The 20783-nt window shown below is 49.9% G+C and overlaps 1 protein-coding gene across 1 annotated transcript; it reads right to left on the reverse strand.

Moving 5' to 3' along the window:
* Positions 1-462: 462 nt before the first annotated feature.
* Positions 463-20440, reverse strand: PCDH12 (protocadherin 12). Its single transcript, XM_026097711.2, has 4 exons — positions 9967-20440; positions 9147-9241; positions 6813-6964; positions 463-1298 (listed from the first exon to the last, which is right to left on the reverse strand). The coding sequence occupies exons 1-4, from the start codon at positions 12925-12927 to the stop codon at positions 934-936; spliced, it is 3573 nt and encodes a 1190-aa protein (XP_025953496.2). The 5' UTR covers positions 12928-20440; the 3' UTR covers positions 463-933.
* Between the last annotated feature and the right edge of the window lie 343 nt (positions 20441-20783).

Below are 20783 nucleotides of genomic sequence, written 5' to 3' on the forward strand. Positions count from 1 at the left end.
TAATACCTGTAAATTAGTTTTTCCACATGTGCTGTTATCCCAAAACAGTCTTACTGCTCACATACATTCAGATCAAAGTGGAAAACAGTAACATGGGTGAAGCTTCTGACTGAATATTTAAAGACTGTTTTCCTGCTTTCCTTTTCCCAGATCACCTTGATAGGCTCCATCCATCTGCTGTCTGCTGTTGGGCAAGGGGTATGATCTGCATTCAGGGGCCTCAAAGGAGAGCGTGGAGAAAGAAACTGTGGGCAGTTAGTGCAGCCGTAGGACAGAATCCAAAGCAGAAGTGCTGAATTTGGGGTATTTGACAAAAAGCAGAGTTCACAGCAGTAGAATCACAAAGCCAAAATGTTCCCTTTAAGAAAATATGCAGATCTCCCCTTTCTAAGTTGCCATTTCAGGCTTTCTGCAGATACATCATTATGTCAGTTATATTGGACTTTGTCCCAGAGATGTTAGTGTTAGAAAAAAAACATTTTTATTTTAAATAAGAACTGAGATCCTTTGGGCCAATTCTGCAGCATGTTGCCAAGTCCATGACTGGTAGTACAATATCCATGGTGCACAGTCCACGATCACGTGGCTGTATCTGATTGTGTTGTACTTGTGGATAATCTAACACCCCCCCTTTCTTAATCTACCTGCTCTGGCTCTTCTGTTTTATGACTTGAGTGTAATTGAAAGATGGGGGTGGAAGAATAGGAAAGATAGGGAGGCAAGAACAGGCAGTTGGAGGAGAGCTAAAGAAGGTGAAATCAGTCATGGAGAAATTTGATGGGGCTTGGCAAAGGGAGAAACATGCCTGTCATGATCAGTCTAGATGCGGATCTTGTTGTGGTTCTGTTGAACCTGTTTTGACACACACTTGTGCACCTTAAATACAGAAAGCTCTGTTTGACTCTCCTCTCCTTCTCACAGCTGCCAAGCTGCCTACAGAACAGGAGCACTGTCATCCAGTCCAAGGCTCTTCCCACGTGCTGACAGCTGCCGCAGAAGCCCTGAGCCTGTTTCATTGTGGACTTGGACCTTCTGAGATAAAATCATTTCAAAGAGGGTGCTCATTTCTGAAAGGAAAGTGCTGGCCAGTTTTGTCCCAGCGGCACTCGAGTCAGACTCAGTAACTTTGCCAAATGTCTCAAAGGTCCTTGGTTTCTCCTGCCTTGCAGCTTCCTGGTCCTGAGGTGAGTGCGGAGAATCAGGGGAGAAGACATTGTCCTTGTAACTACTGGTGAGTGGCAAGGAGAGCCGAGCCACCCATTCTGGGTCTGCAGCTGTCAGCCTCTTGAGGGCCAGCTCTGGAGGGAGTGAAAACAAGAACTGTTGGTGAGATATGTAGCAGGGGAGACCACAGGAGGAAAAAATGAGAAATGAAGAGACTTATTGAGATCAATTGCAAGAGGAGTAATTGTAAGCAGGTCTAAGGATAAGCTCCCAGTGGCGTTATTCACACCATCAGCTTAAAAAAAAAAGAACTGATTCAAAACTCTTGTGATTTTTTTTAAATACAATAACATAGAATCACTTTGCTTTCTCATTTATTGCATTTTCAAGTGGCACTTCAATAAATTGTTAGCAAAGCCAGAGAAAGTGAGGGTTTAGGACTGGCTAAAGGGGAGACAACAATGGAAAGCTTTCAAAGGGGGGAAGTATCAACCAGAAAAAAGGTCACTAGTGGACTTCCTCAAGGGTCACTTTAGAAGTGGGAATTTGCTGATAAATGGGCAGACTGAGACCAAAAAGAAATGGATTATTGTGAAAACAGTAATAACAGAAGTGGAATGAAATTCTGGATTATAAAATGCACAGCTGGATGACTGAGGACTAGTAACAAAAAATGAGCTATAAAGTAGTTGTTCATCAATTGGAAACAGATGAGGAGCAGTGGGAGCCTGGTGTGGGTGTTGATTGCAGGCTCATTAATGCACCAGTAATGTGATTCTGCCCTGAAATGAGCAAATGAAATCATAAAATGTGCTGGTCAAGGTATTCCCTGTTGGCATAAAAAGCATATATATATCCGTGGTATTGTTATTAGGTCTGGCAAGACCTGATTAAGAGTATTACATACAAATTTCATCATCCATCCCTAGGAAAGAGGATCTGAAATGACAGAACTGCAGAGAAAACCGCTGAGATGAAAACAGGAATGAGTCCAAGTTTACAAGGTGGAGACCACAAGAGATAGGGTTGTTTAGCCTAGGAAAACAAATGCTTATAGGGGAACTGATTGCAACCTGTTGTTATTTTGATGAGGTAAGCACCGACAAAGGAAATATTTATGCTCAAAATAGTATTGGCACAAGAAGAAGTGATTATAAACTGTCCGTGAATAAATACATACTGGAAATTAAAGGAAGGACCCCATAGCAGCATGAGCCTAGAATAGCTTCCTCAACAGAGAGCAGGGAAGGAAACAGGAATTCTTGTTTTTAAGGCAGAGCTTAGCAGCTGATGAAGAGACCGTGTGCTGTGGTGCACGGAAGCGCCTTTCTAGCCCCGCATTTCATTTCCAAAGCGTACACTAGAACCACAAAAGCTGGAAGGTTTCAGGTGACAGCCAAGTCAGTGAAACACTTCTTGAGTCAGAGAGCAGCAAAACAAGTAACTCATGTCTGATAAGAAAGCATCAAATGCCATGACAGTCCCAATCAGATAGCAAGAGTTTGTGTCATTATTATAATTACATGACTCTCATTGACTTGCTTTAATAGAGTGATCTTTGAACGGATGGTCCCCATTCTCATACACTTAATCATGCTGCTTCCAGAAGATAGTCTAATCAATAATCTGCCACAGCCTGGGACATGTGGTCTTCAGTCAGTGGCTGGCCAATTCCCAAGACAAGTCTCCTTCCTCAGCCTACTAAGTGATCAGTCTTTTTCCTCTGAAACAGAATTGCGTCCCAAGGTGTGGAAAGTTTGGTATTCAAACCTGTTGAAAGCATGGTGAGGAGAGACAGGGATATATTACATAGGTTTTGTTCCAGTTAAAGCTCCAAATTTCTTTCATGTTGCTTAATTTTCAGGGTTTTGGGGGTGGGGGGCCTTTAGGGGTGGTTTTTTTGTTTTTTGGGTTTTTTTGCAATTGCAGTATTTTCTGCCTTTCGTTTTCAGTGGTTGTCCCTTAAGAGATAGCCCGAGCGTGATGAAATCCCATGTATTTGCTTTAAAACATCCACAGTTCTGTCCTTCTCAGTTTGTGAAAAGCCACAGCACCCAGTGTTTGCTAAATGCTAACACAGTACTCCAGAGAAACTGCCCAGGAGCGTATCAGGAATGGCAGGAGAATTACTGTACACCTCTGAATGTTTTGATACTTTAGCTCCGAAATGGGGTAGTATGATAGTCTGGTTTTGGCAGAGAGCTGGGAGTTGGTGTGCTGATCTTCCTGGCCTCTATGACCATGAAATCTTATAATTAGGTATGTTTAATTTGACCCATAGCTCTTTACTGCCTCATTTTAATGGACATTTGGAGTTTTTTATAATCAATAAAGCTGTATCTTCTCTGTTGCTGTGACTGCTCTGTGTTTCACTGGTATGGGATAGGTGTTAGTACATGGTCTGCAGTGCTCAAGCCTGCTGCTCAATGCTTATAGTATAAACAAACATATCGCTGGCTAGGGCAGATTATTCAACTCAGTTTTCCCCCCACTGTGAATAACACAAAGGCCCAGACAGCCTCAGCCAGCTGTTACGATACTTTTGAGCACAAGCAATGCTTCCTTCCTCCCTAACTCAGGATGCAAGTCCACTTCTCTGTTTGTGTTTGGGAGAGGAGGAAAGAGTCCAATAGCTCTGTGGTCTTTTGTCTTTGTGGGAAGGTTTGGGCTCATGGATAAAACTATTCTTCATCACAGAAAGCTTACTAGGCCTTATTTGTCATGTCCAGCGCTACTGCAGGGGCAGGAAACCACACTGGCACAGTCTCAGCACACACTTTTGGTGCTTACTGCAAGATCTGAATAATTTAGTACAGGCTTTTACCCATTGCATCCAAGCAGCAGGGAAGACATGGATATGTCCGTCTGTAGCACGGATTTGCTATCTGGGGTCATATCGGATGCTACCTGGCTGGGCAGGACTGGATCTGGACAGCTTGCTTTGTTGAGCAGGTCCATCGGGTCTTACTGGGACTGACAAATGTCAGCACCCCAGTACAGCTGCGGGCTGGAGTTGGGCAGCCTCTTCACTCCCTGCTCTTTGCTGAAGACCTTTAAAGCTGAGGAGGCTGGCAGCTCCCGCTGTGCCCACAAAATGGGAGGCTGTCACCTACAGGTGACACCTCCACTCACAGGAGGCTGATATCTACAGGTGTTCTCCACCGATGCCATGGCACAGCTCCTCTGCGCTGTCATCAGCAATAAGCTGTGTAAGGAACGTGCAAACCAGGGGGCCTTCTGACGCTTGGCAAGGGTGGCCTGGCGCATGGGAGTCCCTGTGAAGTCAGTGGTCTAGGGCCTCAGGCGAGCACGTGGAGTTTGGGGAGCTCGTGGCTGCACGGGACTGGAGGGAGACAGGGATGCTCTCCCCTGCTGGCGTGCTGGCAGCCAGACATGGACAGAGAAGGCGCTGCCTGAACACCAGATAGATCCTAATTTGTCTGCAGAAGTAGAAAGTAGCCTGACTATAGGACCACATGCCATAGCCTGCTATAGACAGCTAAGCTGGATTGAAGGCCTTTCCAGGTAGCTTTTCCACTCGGTCTTTCTGAGTTCATCTTCCCCACAGTAACTTTGCTCTCATTTCACCCAGCCTTTCTTTCACTTGTTCCTTATTAGAAGGGCAGGAGGGCAAAGAGACTAAACCAGCGTGGTTCTCCCCCTACTAAACAAGAGCACAGAAAACCCTCAAGTCTGGAGTTAAGGTGGAATTTACTGCAGTCACTCCCCAATTTACTTCACCGGGTGCTGAAACTCCTTCCAGGTAGTACGGACAATATTCAAAATGCAGACTTGCAAGCTGAGCACAAAACCATAATAAAGCAGGCCAAAAACATTTCTGAAGAACGCCTCACCAAAGGCTGCTAATACTCTTTTTTCAAATCAGTGGATGTGGACAGTATGTTGTACAGTAGGAGCAAGAGCTGACTGGGGTGTAAAAAGATCGTTCAAAGAAGTACAGCCACAGCAGAAAGCCTAAATGAATTCGTGCTTCTGCTTGCTATGGAGGAGTGCAGAGGCTCCACAATGAAGTTTTTGCTACAGGACATGAGTCAGACTAACTCCTTCAAATTGAAATGCCAGAAGAAGAGATTTTAGAACAAATCAATAAAATGAACATGCAGAGAATGTCAGGCCCAGATGGTATTCACCCAAGAGTGCTAAAGGAACTCAAATATGAAATTGCTTCATTTATTAACTGTTGTTCATTAACTCCTGCTTAAAATGAATATGGTATCAGAGGGATGGAAGGTAGAAATTGTGACAAGTTAAGTGCATAAAGGTGGATCTAGTCTGGGCAGATTCACAGAAATCATTAATTCTGAGACTCAGTAGATAGGTGAATACCTGCTATATGGACAAGAACTGACAGGACATATGCGGGCTGAGGAATTCTATTTTGCAGATTTCTGGAGTCCTTGAAGGAGGCAGACAAAGAGTCCTGGTGCACTTGGGCTTTCAGAAGAGCACCAAGACAGACTATCAAAGGACCTAAGCTGCCCCAGAATTAACGGCAAGTCTCACAGGGACTAATACGTGTTAAAAGCTAGGAAAGCAGGGTAGGAATAAATAATCTTCCCCAAAAAGAGAGATCATTAGTGGAATCTCACCAGAATATGAGGGACCTGCAAAATTCAATATAGTGATAAACGATGTAGAAAAGTGGATGGCATTAGTGTTGACTCCACTAAAACACTCAAAGAAGTAAAAGCCAAACTGACTACAGGGAGTTGCTAAAGGACCTGATGATCCTGAGTGACTTCAGGAAAAAAATTGGTTGGTGGCTTTCTGTGTCAATAGCTGTTGAATGATTGACATGGGGAACACTTCATGTATTGATCGCTCTCCCACCACACAGAGGAAGGGTTGGGGAGCTGCCATGAACTGTTCTAATGACAGAGCTCAGTGCAGAGCTTGGGCAGGAGAGGAATGAAAAACAAACCAGAAAACTTCCTTATACCACTGGTGTAAGTGTATCTTAAACACTGTGCATAGTTCCAGTCACCACATCTCAATAAAAATATACTAAAACTAGAAAAAAATGTAGAAAATAGCAAGGATGATAACAGGAGACTAGACCGGATGCCTTCAGCGTGGTGGAAAAGCGCTGGCTGATGGGGATCAAGGGGTCTGTGAAGTTGCAAGAGGCTTGCCAAGGGCTAGCAGCACAACTCTTCACCTGTCTCACACTGCAAGGCCTAGGAGGTATGAAAGGAACGGGCTCACATCACCATGGGAAGTGGAGCTTTCGTGTGGTACATAAACTGGAATTCACTGCTACAATGACAAGGAGGCCAGTTTTACGAATAAGCTCAATAACAGAGAAGACAAATCCATGGAGTTTCTACCAAGGATAATTAAACACACGAAAAATCCAACGTGAAGCTCAGCAAGTCCCTTCACTGTAGTCTGCTTGGGACCACTATTGTAGGCTGGCCTGTCTCACATGTCATGCCAAGTGTGTGCCACTGTCAGACCCACCCAATCAGGCTAGACATCCTTGGGCCTGCCCCAGGCCTGCCAGTTTCATCTTCTGTATGGGCCTAGTATGTTATGCAAGGAGATCCCACTGCCTGAGCCCATCACCAGTCCCAGCATGCCCACCGGAAGGGTCCCAGCACATATCATATGCAGCAAGACAGCCTCACCTGCCTGTGGGTCCAGAAGGGTCTCAAGTTCTTCTCCCACCAGCTGCTGCATGGAAAGATCAAACCCATTCTCTGAATCACGGTCTTCTGCCTCGCTCTCTCCATGGCCACTGTCCTTTGTACTCAGGCAATCGGCATCCAGCCCCGCAGCCCTACAGGGAGGCCAAGGGCAAAACACTGAAATCGCACCTGAACTATCAGGACCAGTGTGCCTTGTCCCTACCTGGTCTAGTATTATGAACGTGACTGTCCTTATCCTCCGTAAAATGACACAAACCTTGGCTGCTTTCAGAGGCTAACTAGTCAAACTCTGTTACATTCAATCAGGGGATTTTCCCCAGTTTTGCATACACAGCTTGCCAATGGGATGGGATTTTCTGCCATATCAAAACTAGGGTTAAGATCCCGGAGAGCCTCACCATTCCCCTGTGCACTGCTCCTTCAATTCCCAGGAGGGAAGGCTCAGCTCCAGCCCTCCAATGCAGCAGCTTGTGGGTTCCTTGTATCCCATCCATCTGCAAATGGCCCCCCATGTGAGTCAACTTAGAGGAGCCCTCAGGAGATGGGGAAGCTTGCAGGGGTTTTCTGAATCACTACTTTTGCCATCATTTTAGTTCCCACCAAATCATTAGTCTGTTACAATTTTTTAATAATCATGTAAACTAAAGCACTGGTTGAACCCTCTGAAAACTGGGCTCAGGCTGGGTGCTGTCCTAGATGTGGGTCTTCCCCACATTTCTTGCTAGAAAGGATTTTTCCTTTTGCAGTGAGACCCTGCCCTGAACCAACAGGGAGCCATTGGCTCTTCCTGGTGAACCCAGAGGAGCACAGAGCATCTCAGCCTAGTCTTGCACCAGCATCTCCTGCACTGGGTCTCACCTGCTCTCTAACACACATGCCTTCAGGCAGAGACTATTTGCAAACCTGAAGGCACCAGTCTCCAGACAAGGAGGGACTAATGCCAGGCCCCAGGACAGCGAGACTCCTGCAGCTCCCATGCCAGTGGCAGTGCCTATGCTATGCTGGGCCAGGTTTCCGCCTGCTTGTCAGGAGAAGGAGCAGAGCAGGGCTTCTTGCAGTCCTTCAGCAGCACAGCAGGGCCCCACAGCTCACCTCCCCGCAGCTTGCACCCTCTTGTCCCTGGAGCAGGGCAGCAAGGCCTTAGCAGCAAGTGCAGTGGGGCACAGAGCAGGTGGAAGGAGAGGCAGTTTGGGGGGGGGGAGGGGGGGAATGATGATGAGAAAGGTGGACAAAACTACATCTACCTGCTGGTTTTTTCCTTAGCCAAGTCCTTTCCCCTCTTCCCTATCTTGGCTGATGAGGAGGACATGGTAGGGCAGTGATAAGGCCCTGCTTGCTGTTCCCTCCTGCTTGATTTCCCCTCCTGGGCCCGTAGCCCGCAGTGCCCTGGCCTCTCCGGAGCCCTCAGGTCAGGCTGACACCTTGCACCCTTGCAGCCACGCGTGGAGCCAGCTGCGCTGGAGGAGGCTGGCTCCCACCTCAGGCTCCTTCTCCTGGGCAGCGCAGACCACAGCGCCCCTGCCCAAGATGCCTGGGGTGGCCTCGGCCCTGCAGCTTCCCCGAGCACTGCCGATCATTGGCAAGCTGGCGGCAGCGGGGGCACAGAGGAAGACGCCTCCCTCCATCACCAGGAGCATTCACCCAGAAATGTAAACACCACAATTTAATGGGACCACTTTAAAGTTCCTCTCTGCGAATGTCTTCAACACACAGCTGGGCTATCTCAAGCCCTTCTCATCTCTGACCTCCTCTCTGACCTCCTGGCACAGGGACAGATGCACCTAATTCACATCAACAGGCAAGGACATCTTTAAGAAGGTACCCAGAGCAGGTCAGAGCAGTGAGAAAGCTTGTCCCTGTGCATGCTGCCTCCAAAGCTGCGGCTCAGTACGCTCATCAATGCACTGTTTCATTGCATTTCAGCACATTGTTTCTTCCCCCAGCAAAGGCAAGCAGATGGCTCCTGGCAGCAGGGGAAGCTGATACGGAAGTAGCTGGGAGATGAAGGTGCTGCAGGGAGGAGACGAAGCGCAGCCTGAGCAGGGAGCTGCATAGCTGTGTCAGTGTGGACATGGGACCAGAGGAGCCATCATCGTCCACAGGGAGGACCTGCCAGCAGTGGCTTCTGTGCCAGGTACATGACTATGTACCTCCCTGACCAGCCACTTTCCAAGGCCCAGGTCAGGGAAACTGGGGACAAGCTAGTGTCTCTTGCTCTGGAGGCCTTTGGGGCCAGCAAGATTGAAGAAGAAGCAGGCAGAGACACTAAGGGACAGTGGGTGAGGGAAAGGATGGGCTGAGGGCAAACCTTACCTGCTGCCGTTCTTGGCCGTGTATTTGTTCCCCCTGTGATTTGTTCTGGGCTGAAACTGGCCCTGGTGCAGCAAGGAGAGCAGCTGAGAGATTTGCTGTAAGACAGGAAAAGCCTATTGAGCCCATGCAATCACCACTCAAGATGCTTCCTGCCAGGATGTTCCCTCTAAACTGCACTGCCTTTTTATAGTATTTCCTCCTTCTGCAGATGGTTAGGCATCCCCACTTGGAGGTTTTGCAGTGGAAAAACAAGAGATCAAGCAGCCCACCTGGCCCCAGCACTTCCCCTCCATCCACAGTGCTGTTTCTGCATGTCATGCGCTCCCAGCACGCACCCTTTTCCCTTGGTTGGGAGAAGCTAACCCAAGACCATCCCCGTCTCTGTGTGACTGCCATTCTCCATTTCCATTCCCAGGATGTCCTGGTGAGTGTCTGGAGACCATTCCCATGGCAGGGAGGTCATTCATCCAACCCAAACTGTATCTGCCCAGGGCCTGGGAAAGAGACCACATTGCACACCGCCAGGTTGATTTTGGCCTTCAGGGTGCATTCCCACAACTCTAGGGAGCACAAGATTCACACAATCACAGAATGGTTGAGGTTGGAAGGGACCTCTGGCGATCATCTAGTCCAGCTGTCCTGCTGAAGCAGGGTCACCTAAAGCATGTTGCTCAGGACCCTGTCCAGACAGCTTTTGAATATCTCCAAGGATGGAGACTCCACAGCCTCTCTGGGCAACCTGTTCCAGTGCTCTGTTAGAACCCGATGAGGCAGGATTTGGGGTTTTTCCCACCGCCAGCACCCACGGGGCAGCTCCTACCTGGACCGGAGGCGACTCCATGGCAAATTCTCCTGTGGGGCTCTGCTCTGCAAGCGCCACCAGCGAGAGCCGGACCAGGCTCCTGAGGATGTGCTGGTGGGGCTGGGCCTCACCAGGCACCCCGTCCGCCTCAGCACCACTCTGTCCCTTCAAAGCAGCGCCCACAGGCTGGTTCGGTGGCAGCAAGGGGTCTCCCACCGGCCTCAGCTGTGGCTTCACCAAGCTCTTGCAATGAGGCAGCGCATCTGGAGGGCTCGCAGGCTCTTTGGCTGGATTTTTCAGTCTGTGAGGCTGGCAGGGCCGGCGCTGCATTAGAGTGAGGTTAAAAGCATCCTGCTGCTCATCCGAGTCTCTTTGGTTCCTCTGGTTTCTCAAAGTCCGATAGAGAGTGGGGGTCAGGTGGAAGGGAGCCTGCAGGGAGCCCCTGCGCTCGGGGTCCACAGGACCCTCACTTAGCAGAGCCTCCTCGCAGGGACGCAGGAGCTCAGCCTCTCTGGGCCCATCCGACCTGCTCCTGAGCACCGGGACTAGGTGTATGTCTGTCTTCTGAATCTGCCTGTGCGGCTTTTTGAGCTGCTGCTGCCTGTAGGCATCCTCTGCCTCCCTGCAGTTGTAGGCCATGCTGTCCTTCTTCTCTTTTTTGCACAAAGACACAATTAAAACCAGAATAAGAAGGAACATGCCTAAGAGAGCAGCCAGGCAAATAACAGTGACCACTGACGGGCTCAGCCTCTGAGACTCCTGGGCTGAAGTTTTGGAGAAAGCACCATGATTTCTGAAAACGAACCACACACAGGCCTGGGTGTGCAGGGGCACATCTGCTCCATCACTCACCCGTATAGCCAGCTCCCTCTCGCTCCCAGCCAGACTACTGGCATTGCTGGAGTTGAGGAACACCTGCCCTGAGAGTGGATCGAGGACAAAAAGTCTGGCATCGTTCCCACCCACAATGGCATACTGGAGAGCCCCATTCAGGCCAGAGTCCAGGTCACTGGCTGCGATGGTGAAGAGCAAGGGAGCGTCCGAGCAGGACACGCGTGTCACATTGACAGGTGCTGCCCCAGGGGTGCTCCAGTTCCCAGGAGCTGTGAAGAAGCACCCCGTCTCTGGGCTGATGAGAACAGAAATTGTTGCTGCACCTCCCACCAGCGCCGGTTCAGTGATGACAGGGGCATTGTCATTCTCGTCAAGCACGGCCAACCTCACAGAGACGTTTGACATGAGTCTGGGGTGACCACCATCTTCTGCTGTCACCAAGAACTCGAGGCTGCTCATTTGCTCGTGATCAAAAGCTCGGAGGGCAAAAATATCCCCCGTGCTGGGGTCAATAGAGACCAGACCTGAAACAAAGGAATCCTGGATGCTGTAGGTGATTTTTCCATTGAAATCTAAGTCAGGATCATTGGCACTGACAGTAATCAAGTAAGAAGGTGACTGACTGTTCTCAGCAATGGCAGTATCATAGGTACCCTTTTCAAATTTGGGGACATTGTCATTAACATCACTGATACAAATAGTGAGGTACTTGAGCACAGCTAAGGAGAGATTGCCCTGGTCTTGCACCAGCAAGGTCAGGTTGTATTCAGCACACAGCTCCCTGTCCAGGGTGGCATTGGTCATCAGCACATAACTGTGGCTGGTGGTCCTTTTCAGCCTGAAGTGTTCATATCCTTGACTAAGAGAGCAATGCACTTGTCCATTGCTTCCTGAATCGGGGTCACTAGCAGTCACCAGAGCCACAAAGCTGTCTTTGGGAAGGGCCTCAGAGAGCACCGGCACCCGGGCAGCCCAGGTGATGTGAACATCGGGGGCGTTGTCGTTGACGTCCAGCACTTTGATGAGGATCTTGCAGTGTGCTGGGATGGGATTAGCGCCCAGATCTCTGGCCTGTACATCCAGTTCGTAGGTTTGGATTTCCTCATAGTCCAGGGGGTGCTTCAGGACAACGCTGCCAGTCCGGGCATCGATGCTGAAGGTGCTCAGCACCTCCAGGGGAGCGTGCTTGCTAAGGCAGTACTCTATTTCTCCATTGGGACCCTGGTCAGGGTCGGTGGCTGTGACTGTTATGAGGAGAGTCCCAGGCAGAGCATCTTCTGAAATCTCTACTGTCAAAGAGCTCTCTGCAAAGACAGGGCTGTTATCATTGGAGTCGAGAACTATGACTTTAATTAGAGTGGTACCTGATTTTGGCGGTTCCCCATGATCAACAGCTGTCAATATTAGATCGAAAGAAGAGTGCAGCTCTCGGTCTACCTCTTTAACAACAACAAGCTCCGCATGTTTTGTTCCGTCAGAGCCCAAGGCAACCTCCAGAGCAAAGTGCTCGCTGGGAGACAGTGAGTAGGAGCAGAGCGCATTGCGGCCAGCGTCTGGATCCAAGGCTCGGTCCAGCGGGATCCGCGTCCGTAAAGACGCGCTCTCTGAAATCTCCAGCTCCAGTTCAGGCGTTGGAAATTGAGGATCATTATCATTGATGTCTAATACTTGAATCTCCACATGGATTAGAGCCAAATTTTGGGCAGTCAGCACATCAAAAGAGACTAAGCATGGATCGTTATGCCTGCAGAGCTGTTCCCTGTCCACCCGCCCGGCAGTGCTGAGCAAGCCATCCCCACTTCCCACCCGGAGCGGGAATCTCCTTGGGAATTGCATCAGTTGGAAGGTTTCTGCTGTTTTACTTCCCCCAACCCAAACAAAATGCTCCGATAGTTTTCCTATTACCGTTCCATTCGGTACTTCCTCAAACACTTTGTATTGCACCGTGAACGTGGCCACCTCCTGGGCATCCACAGAGAGAAGAAGGTACCACGACAAGGCTGGGATCTGAAGAGTCAAGTGGCACAGCAGAAGCATGCTTCTGAGGAAGCCAACTGCACTGCCGCTCTGTCCCAGTACGGCAGATTTGTCCACGTATCTCTGCATACCCAAACAAAGTTTACAGTATTTGCAAATCCTTCGCATCGTCTCCCATTTCCAAATCCCATAGGCACACGTTACCAACTGGAAAGGAACAGAAATCGCAAGTCCAGCTGCGTTGAGTAGCAGTTCTCCCCTTCCCTACCATCGCCGGAGGACAGGCAGAAGATGCTGCTGATCGCTGGGCTGAAATGCCTCGGCACCAGAGAAGAGGACCGCCACCAGAGCAGCTTCAGTCAGGGAGCCCTGCGTCCGGCCGGCTGCCGGCCAGGGCTGGGAGGTGGACGAGCTGGTGTTTCCTATGGAAACCCCACCTACAGGAAAAGGGAGGACCGGGACCTTGGTACAATGCCGTCCCGGGGGTGGGGGCCTGTGGAGCGGCATGCTTCCCAGCTCCAAGAAAGGTATGGAAATGCCCTTGATTTCAAACCTAAAGGAACCATTACAACTGTCTGATGTGATCTGCAAAAGGCATTTTTACAGAACCTGCAACTCTTGCAGAAAGTCCCTAATTGATTTCCGAACTCAAATGCGTGTCTCAGAAAGATGTCTGTAAAGACTAGAAATGATGAACTACTGTTCTTGTATTTGTCCTAAAGGCTTGTTCCTTGCACTGTTAAATTCCTTATTCTTTATTTTAATTTAGTCTAAATCCAGCCTGTAAATCCTGGTTCTTGTTCTGCCTGTAACTGCTGGTTTTGAGGGCTATGCTCACACATTGCCTTTTCCAGCTTTTGATTATGTCACACTTTCATCTGGACAAACCGAAATGACTTTTAGCGCCCTAATGAATCACTGGGAAAGTTGCCACTTAAAACAAGGGCAGGTGGACTCAGGGCACAAGAAAAACGATTCAGCAATGGCAGATGTAGCTCCCAGCGCCCTGCGTCCATTTATCCTGCCCAGCTGCGCTGCCTCTGCACCCACTGTCTCACGTTCAGCTCTGCCTTGATTTCCCCAGTGCTGCTTCTCACCCAGCACGGATTTTGCGCCAGCTTTGCCCAAATCTCTGCTCTGCTTCATTTTGGCCTCCTACCCTGAGCTCCTGCCTGCACGTGGCCTATGGACAATCGCCCACGGGGCTGTACAGCCACACTGCCCATTTGCTGGCCGGTTGTGCGTGTGCATGCATTGCACCACATGCAGTTTAAAATAGTTTCACGTATTCCTCCTAGGCTAAACCCCGCTGTGCAGACAGGCAGGGCAGCGGCCAGCGGCTGGCTGCAGGGCCAAATGCTCCGAACAGGGCTGTATTTTCAGTCCTGAGGCCACGGATGGCATTCAGGCTGGGGGACGTTATCATGGAAGTCTCCTCGGCTGTTTCTGAGAGCGGAGCATCCGCACGAAGCGGATCATCTTTTACGGCACATCTTAACACCACAATACGCACGGCCAGAGGGCTCCGGGGGAAGAGCAGCCCAGCGCTGACCAGCCACATCGCCCTGGCAGGATCAGTGCCACCGCCTGGCACGGCAGCTCCCGTCCCTCCTGCCCGCTCGGCTGCCGGAGGCAGCAGCGGGAGCTGTGGCGCTATTCCTGGATCCGGCACCCGCTCCGGGGGACCTTCGCCAAGCCATTTCCCTTCTTTGTGCTATCGCTTCCTCCTCGGCTAAACAAAGCGGATCTGCGGGGTCTCCTGGCGGGGTGTGCGCTCGTTGGCACGCTGGCTAAGGACCTGCGGCTGCGAACGCGGGTGTCTCACAGCACAGGCTGTGCTTGCAGGTGGGTGGGAGCGAAGGCTGCTTTCTTCTGGGGGGATCCCATCCTTCCACCTCCTTCGTCACACCTCCCCGTTTCCAGGGACGGTGAGGAAGGGGAATGGAGAACCACATGGAAATCTCACGAAAAGAAAGAAATAAATGCAAACCCTGAAAAAGGTTGGAAGCTTTTCCCTGCAAAAGCCCTAAAAGGCACATCCTTTTCCTCCTCATCACCTCCTGTTTAGGCTGCCATGGCCCCAAAAGGTTCCTTTTCCTCCCTGAAGGCGAAGCGGTGAAGGCGATGCAGTGCCAGCTGGCTCGGCCTCCGCAGGAAAACGCGGACGCGGCAGCCCCGTGCTGGGAGGAGAACAGGGCCGGTCCCCAGGCGAGCACCGCTGCCTCCGCTGCAGGCTGTCCCCTGTCCCCGAATGGCTGCACAGCTACAGCCACCGGTGACAGAGCTGGACTGCCCAAGGGAAAAGGAGCTGGGGGAGCTAATGCATTAATAATTACAGCACTCCAGGAATAAATCCCTCTCGGCTAGACCCCTGACCCCGCACCTTCAGGAAGTTAGCAGACTGCGGCTGCGGGATACAGAACAAATATTGCCGAGCTGCAAGCCATATAGGCTGCATCTTGACATAAGATAAGCAAATAGAAAGATAGAAAGGAAAATGTGGGAGATGAGCTAAGATTTGCAAGACGCACCGATAGCAAAATAAGCTTGGATGCTAATAACAAAGCAGGTTTCCTGCGGCTTTCACTTCCTTTTCACACACGTGCAGCTTCCCAACTTGTGGGTGCTCTGAGACCTTCCATAGAAAACACTGCCTGTCATAACAGAAGATTTCTCCCCAGGAGGCTCTATGGCCTCTCATCTACACCCTAGGAAGAGCACTGGTTATATTCAGTTACTGCACTATTCCTTTTGTGCCCATCACATTATGCTGCTCATGCTTAAAAGCAGAGGTAAATGCAGTTTCGTGATGGGAAAATCTGGCTTCTCCGAAAGCCGCAGGGTCCAGCCCCATCACGTTATCTCAGTCTCGGCTGCACAGCCACAGGCTTTCAGATAGCATTTGGGTTTTTCTGCCGAGCCATGAACCATTCAGCTGTGCTGTACACCACTGGCGGGTGACATGGGGCAGCGAGGGACCATCACGAGCCGGAAATATTGGCCCCTTTCCCAGCCTGGCCACGTTAACTCCTCCCTTGGGAAGAGGAAGCTGTTTCTGGGCAGTTGCCAGCTTTGCAGTTTTATGACGTAGAGAAATGATACAGCAAGTCCAGCTTCACTAGAAAAACGGGGAAGAGCTCGAAAGCTGCTTTTGCCCCATTCCTTGGTGATACGTATTTGTTGCCATGCCCAGCACCAATTCAGACTGCAGACAGGATTTGTACTGCTCCGGGGCAGAAAGCAGGGAGAGAAAAGCTGGTATCAGTGTCACAACTAATTTTTGTTACAATTACTACTAAGGGAATAAAAGACACGGGAAGGGAAAAGAAATATTTTAAAATTTAATAATGAAATATCCTGTCAAAGGAGAAGAGATTCAAATGAACATGACCAATGAGTCTGTGCCAATATTTGGCCTCAGGAGCATATTCAGGGCTTACCTTGTCCCACGGACTGGGTAAAGCTCCTTGTCCACGCTCTGCGGGGTGGGGACAGTGCCCGAGGGCCGAGGTGGGGACCGGAAGCCAAGCCCAGCAACCAGGGGCAGCACCATCACCCCCGTGCTGGGGACGCCAGTGACAGCTCCCGTCTTCTCCAGGGCGTTGGTGCCACCCCAGGAGAGGAGGCAGGCAGTGACACGCACCCAGAGGCAGGACGCACTCTGCCGTCTGCACGCAGCCCTGCGCCCCCGAGCACCCTGGGGGACACCTGGGAGTGCAGGTCTCCGAGGAGCACTGCGCTGCATTTTGCTTTTTCTTGCCTGTCCCAGAGCTGTATGCAGGCAGGTTTAGATGGGGCAACGAAAAGCATGACTGTCCCCTGCTAGCTAGTTTCCTTGCATCAGCAGTCTTGCTTCTTCTCTGGTCTGAACCAATTTTCAAGACCTGTCAGTACACTGAAATTGCATCAGGTTCGGTTTATGTTCAGTTTGCATTAAAATTGAGAAGTACGGTGCCAGACTAATGAAGAAGCTGATGGATGCACAGCTGTTTCCTGGCTGCTGTAACAGGAGTGATATCTGACCTGCCTTCGGAAGAGCTGCGGAGGCAGCCCAGCCCGGTTGTGCTCTGCTAGAAGCAGCACTCCCTTCTCAGCAAAAATCTGTTTCCGAAATCCATCTCCATCCACGACTTTTGTCATTCGCACTAGGAGACGCAGAGCTCTACGCAGGAGTGCAAGAAGGCCTAGGACCTGCCCTCGGCTCTTGGCTGGCCGTGGGGAGCAGGGAGGCTCCTGCGGGAGAGCACGCGGGGATGTCTGCTTCAGGAAGATGGAGAGGATCCACTGACCAGGGCAAGCAGAAAAAACTGCTCGAGGTGGCTCAGCCCTTCTCTCGGGGGCCCTCTCGTGGGAGACCACTGTCTTTTTCTGTGGTCATTTTCTCCATTAAGTAAAACATAGTAATAATAAATAAATGATACTGGTTGAAAGGGACCTTCACATGCTACCTGGTCCAGTCTCCCACTCCAGTCAGATCTGTTTTAGACTGGGTTGCTCAAGAGCTTGTTCTTCCAAGTTTTGCCTAACTCTGATGCTGCAGACTTCACCACCTCTCCTGGCAGCGCTTCACTCCCCTCAAGAGTGAATTTTTTTTTTCCTCCCCTCTTACTGTTTAACTGCAACATCCCTTGCTGCAGCTTGTGCCTGTTGCTTCTTATCCTTCTCCAGACACCTCCAAGAGTCTGGTTCAATCGCTTCTGCAGACTCCGTTGAGGTAGGAGGGGACAGGACCCATCAGGCTGGCCAAACTCCAACCTTCCCACCTCTGCACTCATCTCCTGGGCTCCAGCTCCTGACCCCTTCAGCTGCCCCCTTTGGACTTGCGCCAGTCTACCGATGCCTTCCTTGTACCGGGGAGCACAAAACCAGGCACATGACTGCAAATGCAAGTTTACCCCAGACGCAGTCTCACTGATGCTGAATGCGGTGGGAAAAATCCCTTCCCCGAGCTGCTGGCTGCCCTCCTGCACACCCAGTGTGCAGTTGGCCTCCTTCGCCACCAGAGCACACTGCTGGTTCACATTCAGCCGACTGCTGTAGGCGCTGCCGACATGCTCAGCATCCCGCACCATCGCTGGCATTCATTATCTCTTGCGGCTCATCTGCATGGAGCAAAACCCCAACAAGCCTCGGCAAGCGCTCTGCAACGCCAGAGCAAGCCCTCCACAAGCAACCAACCTCCCAGGGCAGGTGAGCAGACAGGGCCTCCGTCCCTCGCAGAAGGGTCTCTGGCCAACGTTGCCTTGCCCCCGCTTCCCCCTGACACAGATGCTCAGCTCAGGCTCGGCTGGCTCTGACACTCCCTTTCACAGGACTTATTTTTTTGGGGTTGCACGGCTCTGTAACTGCAGCTCTGCAGGCACAGTGAGAGCCCTGCCCACAGCCAGAAGTTGCCATCTCCCAGCTTCTCCCAGCCCAAAGGCCCACACGCGGCTTGCGGAGCCCAGTACCTCGCTATCCCTCCTTCCCAGCCCCATCCTCCTGTTCATCCTATCCAGCGCCAGCAGCCTGCTCGCCTCCTCCACAGCTTCTGGTGACCCCATGCCTTGGCCTTGCCTCCTGCTAGCCCATGGGGCCACCATTACCCCAGGGAGAGGCATGGGCCAACCCGGCAGCCCCAGAGCAGGCAGCAGCACCCTCCCTTTGGGGCTCAGCCTCTAATGCGCCTGCAGAAGATGCTCCAGCCAGCATTCATACCTCCTTCACAGCACATCTCCACCATGGCTCACCATTTTAAGTCCTGACCAGGCTTTCCAACCCCCCTACAACACTATCCATGAAGTCCTCATTCGCTGCTGCTGGGACCTCTGCTCCTGCTGTGGAGCTATACAGGTTGTCCTCCTGCAGCGGGTGTGTACCTCCTCATCAGGAGACAGGAGAAGGAAAGACGTGTGGGCAATCCCTAATCCAGACACAGCTACCAGGAGATAGGAGATGTGGTAGTGTTTAAAGGCTACCTAAAGCAGTAGTCCACCTTTGAGAAAAACAACCAACTACGACGTTAACGCAAGGGCTCTGCCAGCTGCTCCTGTCTGCTGGGCTCCAGGCGCTCCCCGGCGTACGCAGCACGAGGAGTAGAGTTACTGCAGCTCTGCATTCATAAAAAGATTATTGTTAGAGGTGGAAAAAAGTGGAATAAATTGGAATGAGCTCAGTGTTTGAATAGGAATAATAATGTTGTGATAACTTGCCTGCAGAGCCTCTGCCACCCAAGAATCCTAATGTACTTTTTAAAGTCTTGTGCTGCAAAGAACAAACCTTTAAAGCACATAACAGTAAGGCTGGCCAAATATAAAAGAGAAAAATCTGTTAAAATGCCATTTTATTGTGTAGGAGAAAGCAACAAGAAGCCAAGTCAAAATTAACTCTTGGTGCCCTTCTGAAGAAGAAAGTTGGAAAAGATTGTCGTTTGTTTATAATTATATGGGCTAGTTTGTTATTATGAGTTTTACAGCAATTTTCTTTTTTTTCTTTCTGTATTTCTAAAAGCTGTATGTAAATAAGTGTTCACAAATGAAATACGTGCTGATACTAGCTCTTTCCAGAACAGGTCACTCTTACTCACTTCCTCCCCATCCTAACTGTGAGCTGGGACACACAGGTTCAGGCCAACCTACTAGTAAAATGGTAACACCCGGCTCATTTTCACAGTCTACATCTGTAATCTGCAAACACCCAAGAAGCGAACAACCTGCCAGTGATGTCCGCATGACGGCCACGGGCTGTGGCTGCCCAGCCTGGCAGGGCGGTGAGAAGGTGGTGGGAACAGCAAGGCTGGTGGGAGGAGGTCCCCCAAAGAGGGGACCACCAACAGCTCCTCTGCTGTCCTGGAGGGACCAGAGCACAGGGCAAATACTGGAGAAAGCTGAGCCTGAGTAGCACCATGGCTCACCAACACTTCTGTCTGCTTTTACTTTGACAAGCTGAAATACCTACAGAATGGCAAAACGTTTTGACAGGGTGGCGTTTCCCCAGCTCCTGAGCTATATAATTGATGTATCTAGGCCAAAGCACACTATAACATAAATTAGACCTCTGAAAGTCCTGAGTGGCTGAAAATCGATGAGTTTTAGTAATAATTACCTGTTTTATCTTCCTTCTTATTAATATTTAGATGTGTCTAATCTTTCCTTCGCAAACATGATGTTTCCCTGTTGCTGTTGTCCTTTAGAGAAAGCTAAAATGAAAGCTCCTGGTTTCTTTGATTAAAGATTCAGCACTGAGTCTTTAACAAAGCTGTTACTTTTTGGAAACAATAAGATCATGCGAGCTGACTGCTGACTTAGCTAATTTACCCTGGCTGGGTGACACCCCCTCCCTGCACAGCTGCGCTTGGACAGGCACATCTGCCTCAAAACACAGCGTAGCCAGGCAAGGTGCTATTTCTCCATTCCTGTGATTTTAATCCAAATCTTGTAACCATCGTTACGGTTTTTCTTCAGCTCTAACTCTTTGACTTCTCGTCTAGGAAGAGGGTGACTGGCGGGGTTATCACAACCTAAAGCCATCATTTAAAGAGAGGGTCCCTGTCAAGCTATTACCTCCTCAGATGTTGTTTGCTAATTGCAGATGTATAAAATCAAAAATTAAGAATTAAAAATTAATGTTGTTATTTTTTAAAAGCATATGTTAGCATAGCAAGAGAGATAAGAATCTCAATAATTTTCAGTAAAAATGATACTCTTCATCCCTCCTAACATAGCAGTGTGAAAGCTGGAAATGCACTATAACCTCTGGGGGAAAAAATGGAGAAAAAATGAAAACAGAAAGTAACAAAAAAAGGGTAATATAAATTATATTTATTGCAAAGACCAAAACTTCCCTGCGAGGCCAACAGCTACTTAGCTTTAGAGTAATTGAGCAAACAAACTGGAAATAAGTGAGACGAAGGAAGGAAGCTGGATAATCAGCAGTGTCAGAAATGCCTTTGGACAGCGGGAGGAATTTGTAAAAGAACCTATTTCGTTTGTAAAAGAACCCATTTTGTTTGTAAAAGAACCCATTTTGTTTTGCAGGATAGGGCA

Source organism: Dromaius novaehollandiae, chromosome 15 (assembly GCF_036370855.1).
Source record: "Dromaius novaehollandiae isolate bDroNov1 chromosome 15, bDroNov1.hap1, whole genome shotgun sequence".
NCBI lineage: Eukaryota > Metazoa > Chordata > Aves > Casuariiformes > Dromaiidae > Dromaius > Dromaius novaehollandiae.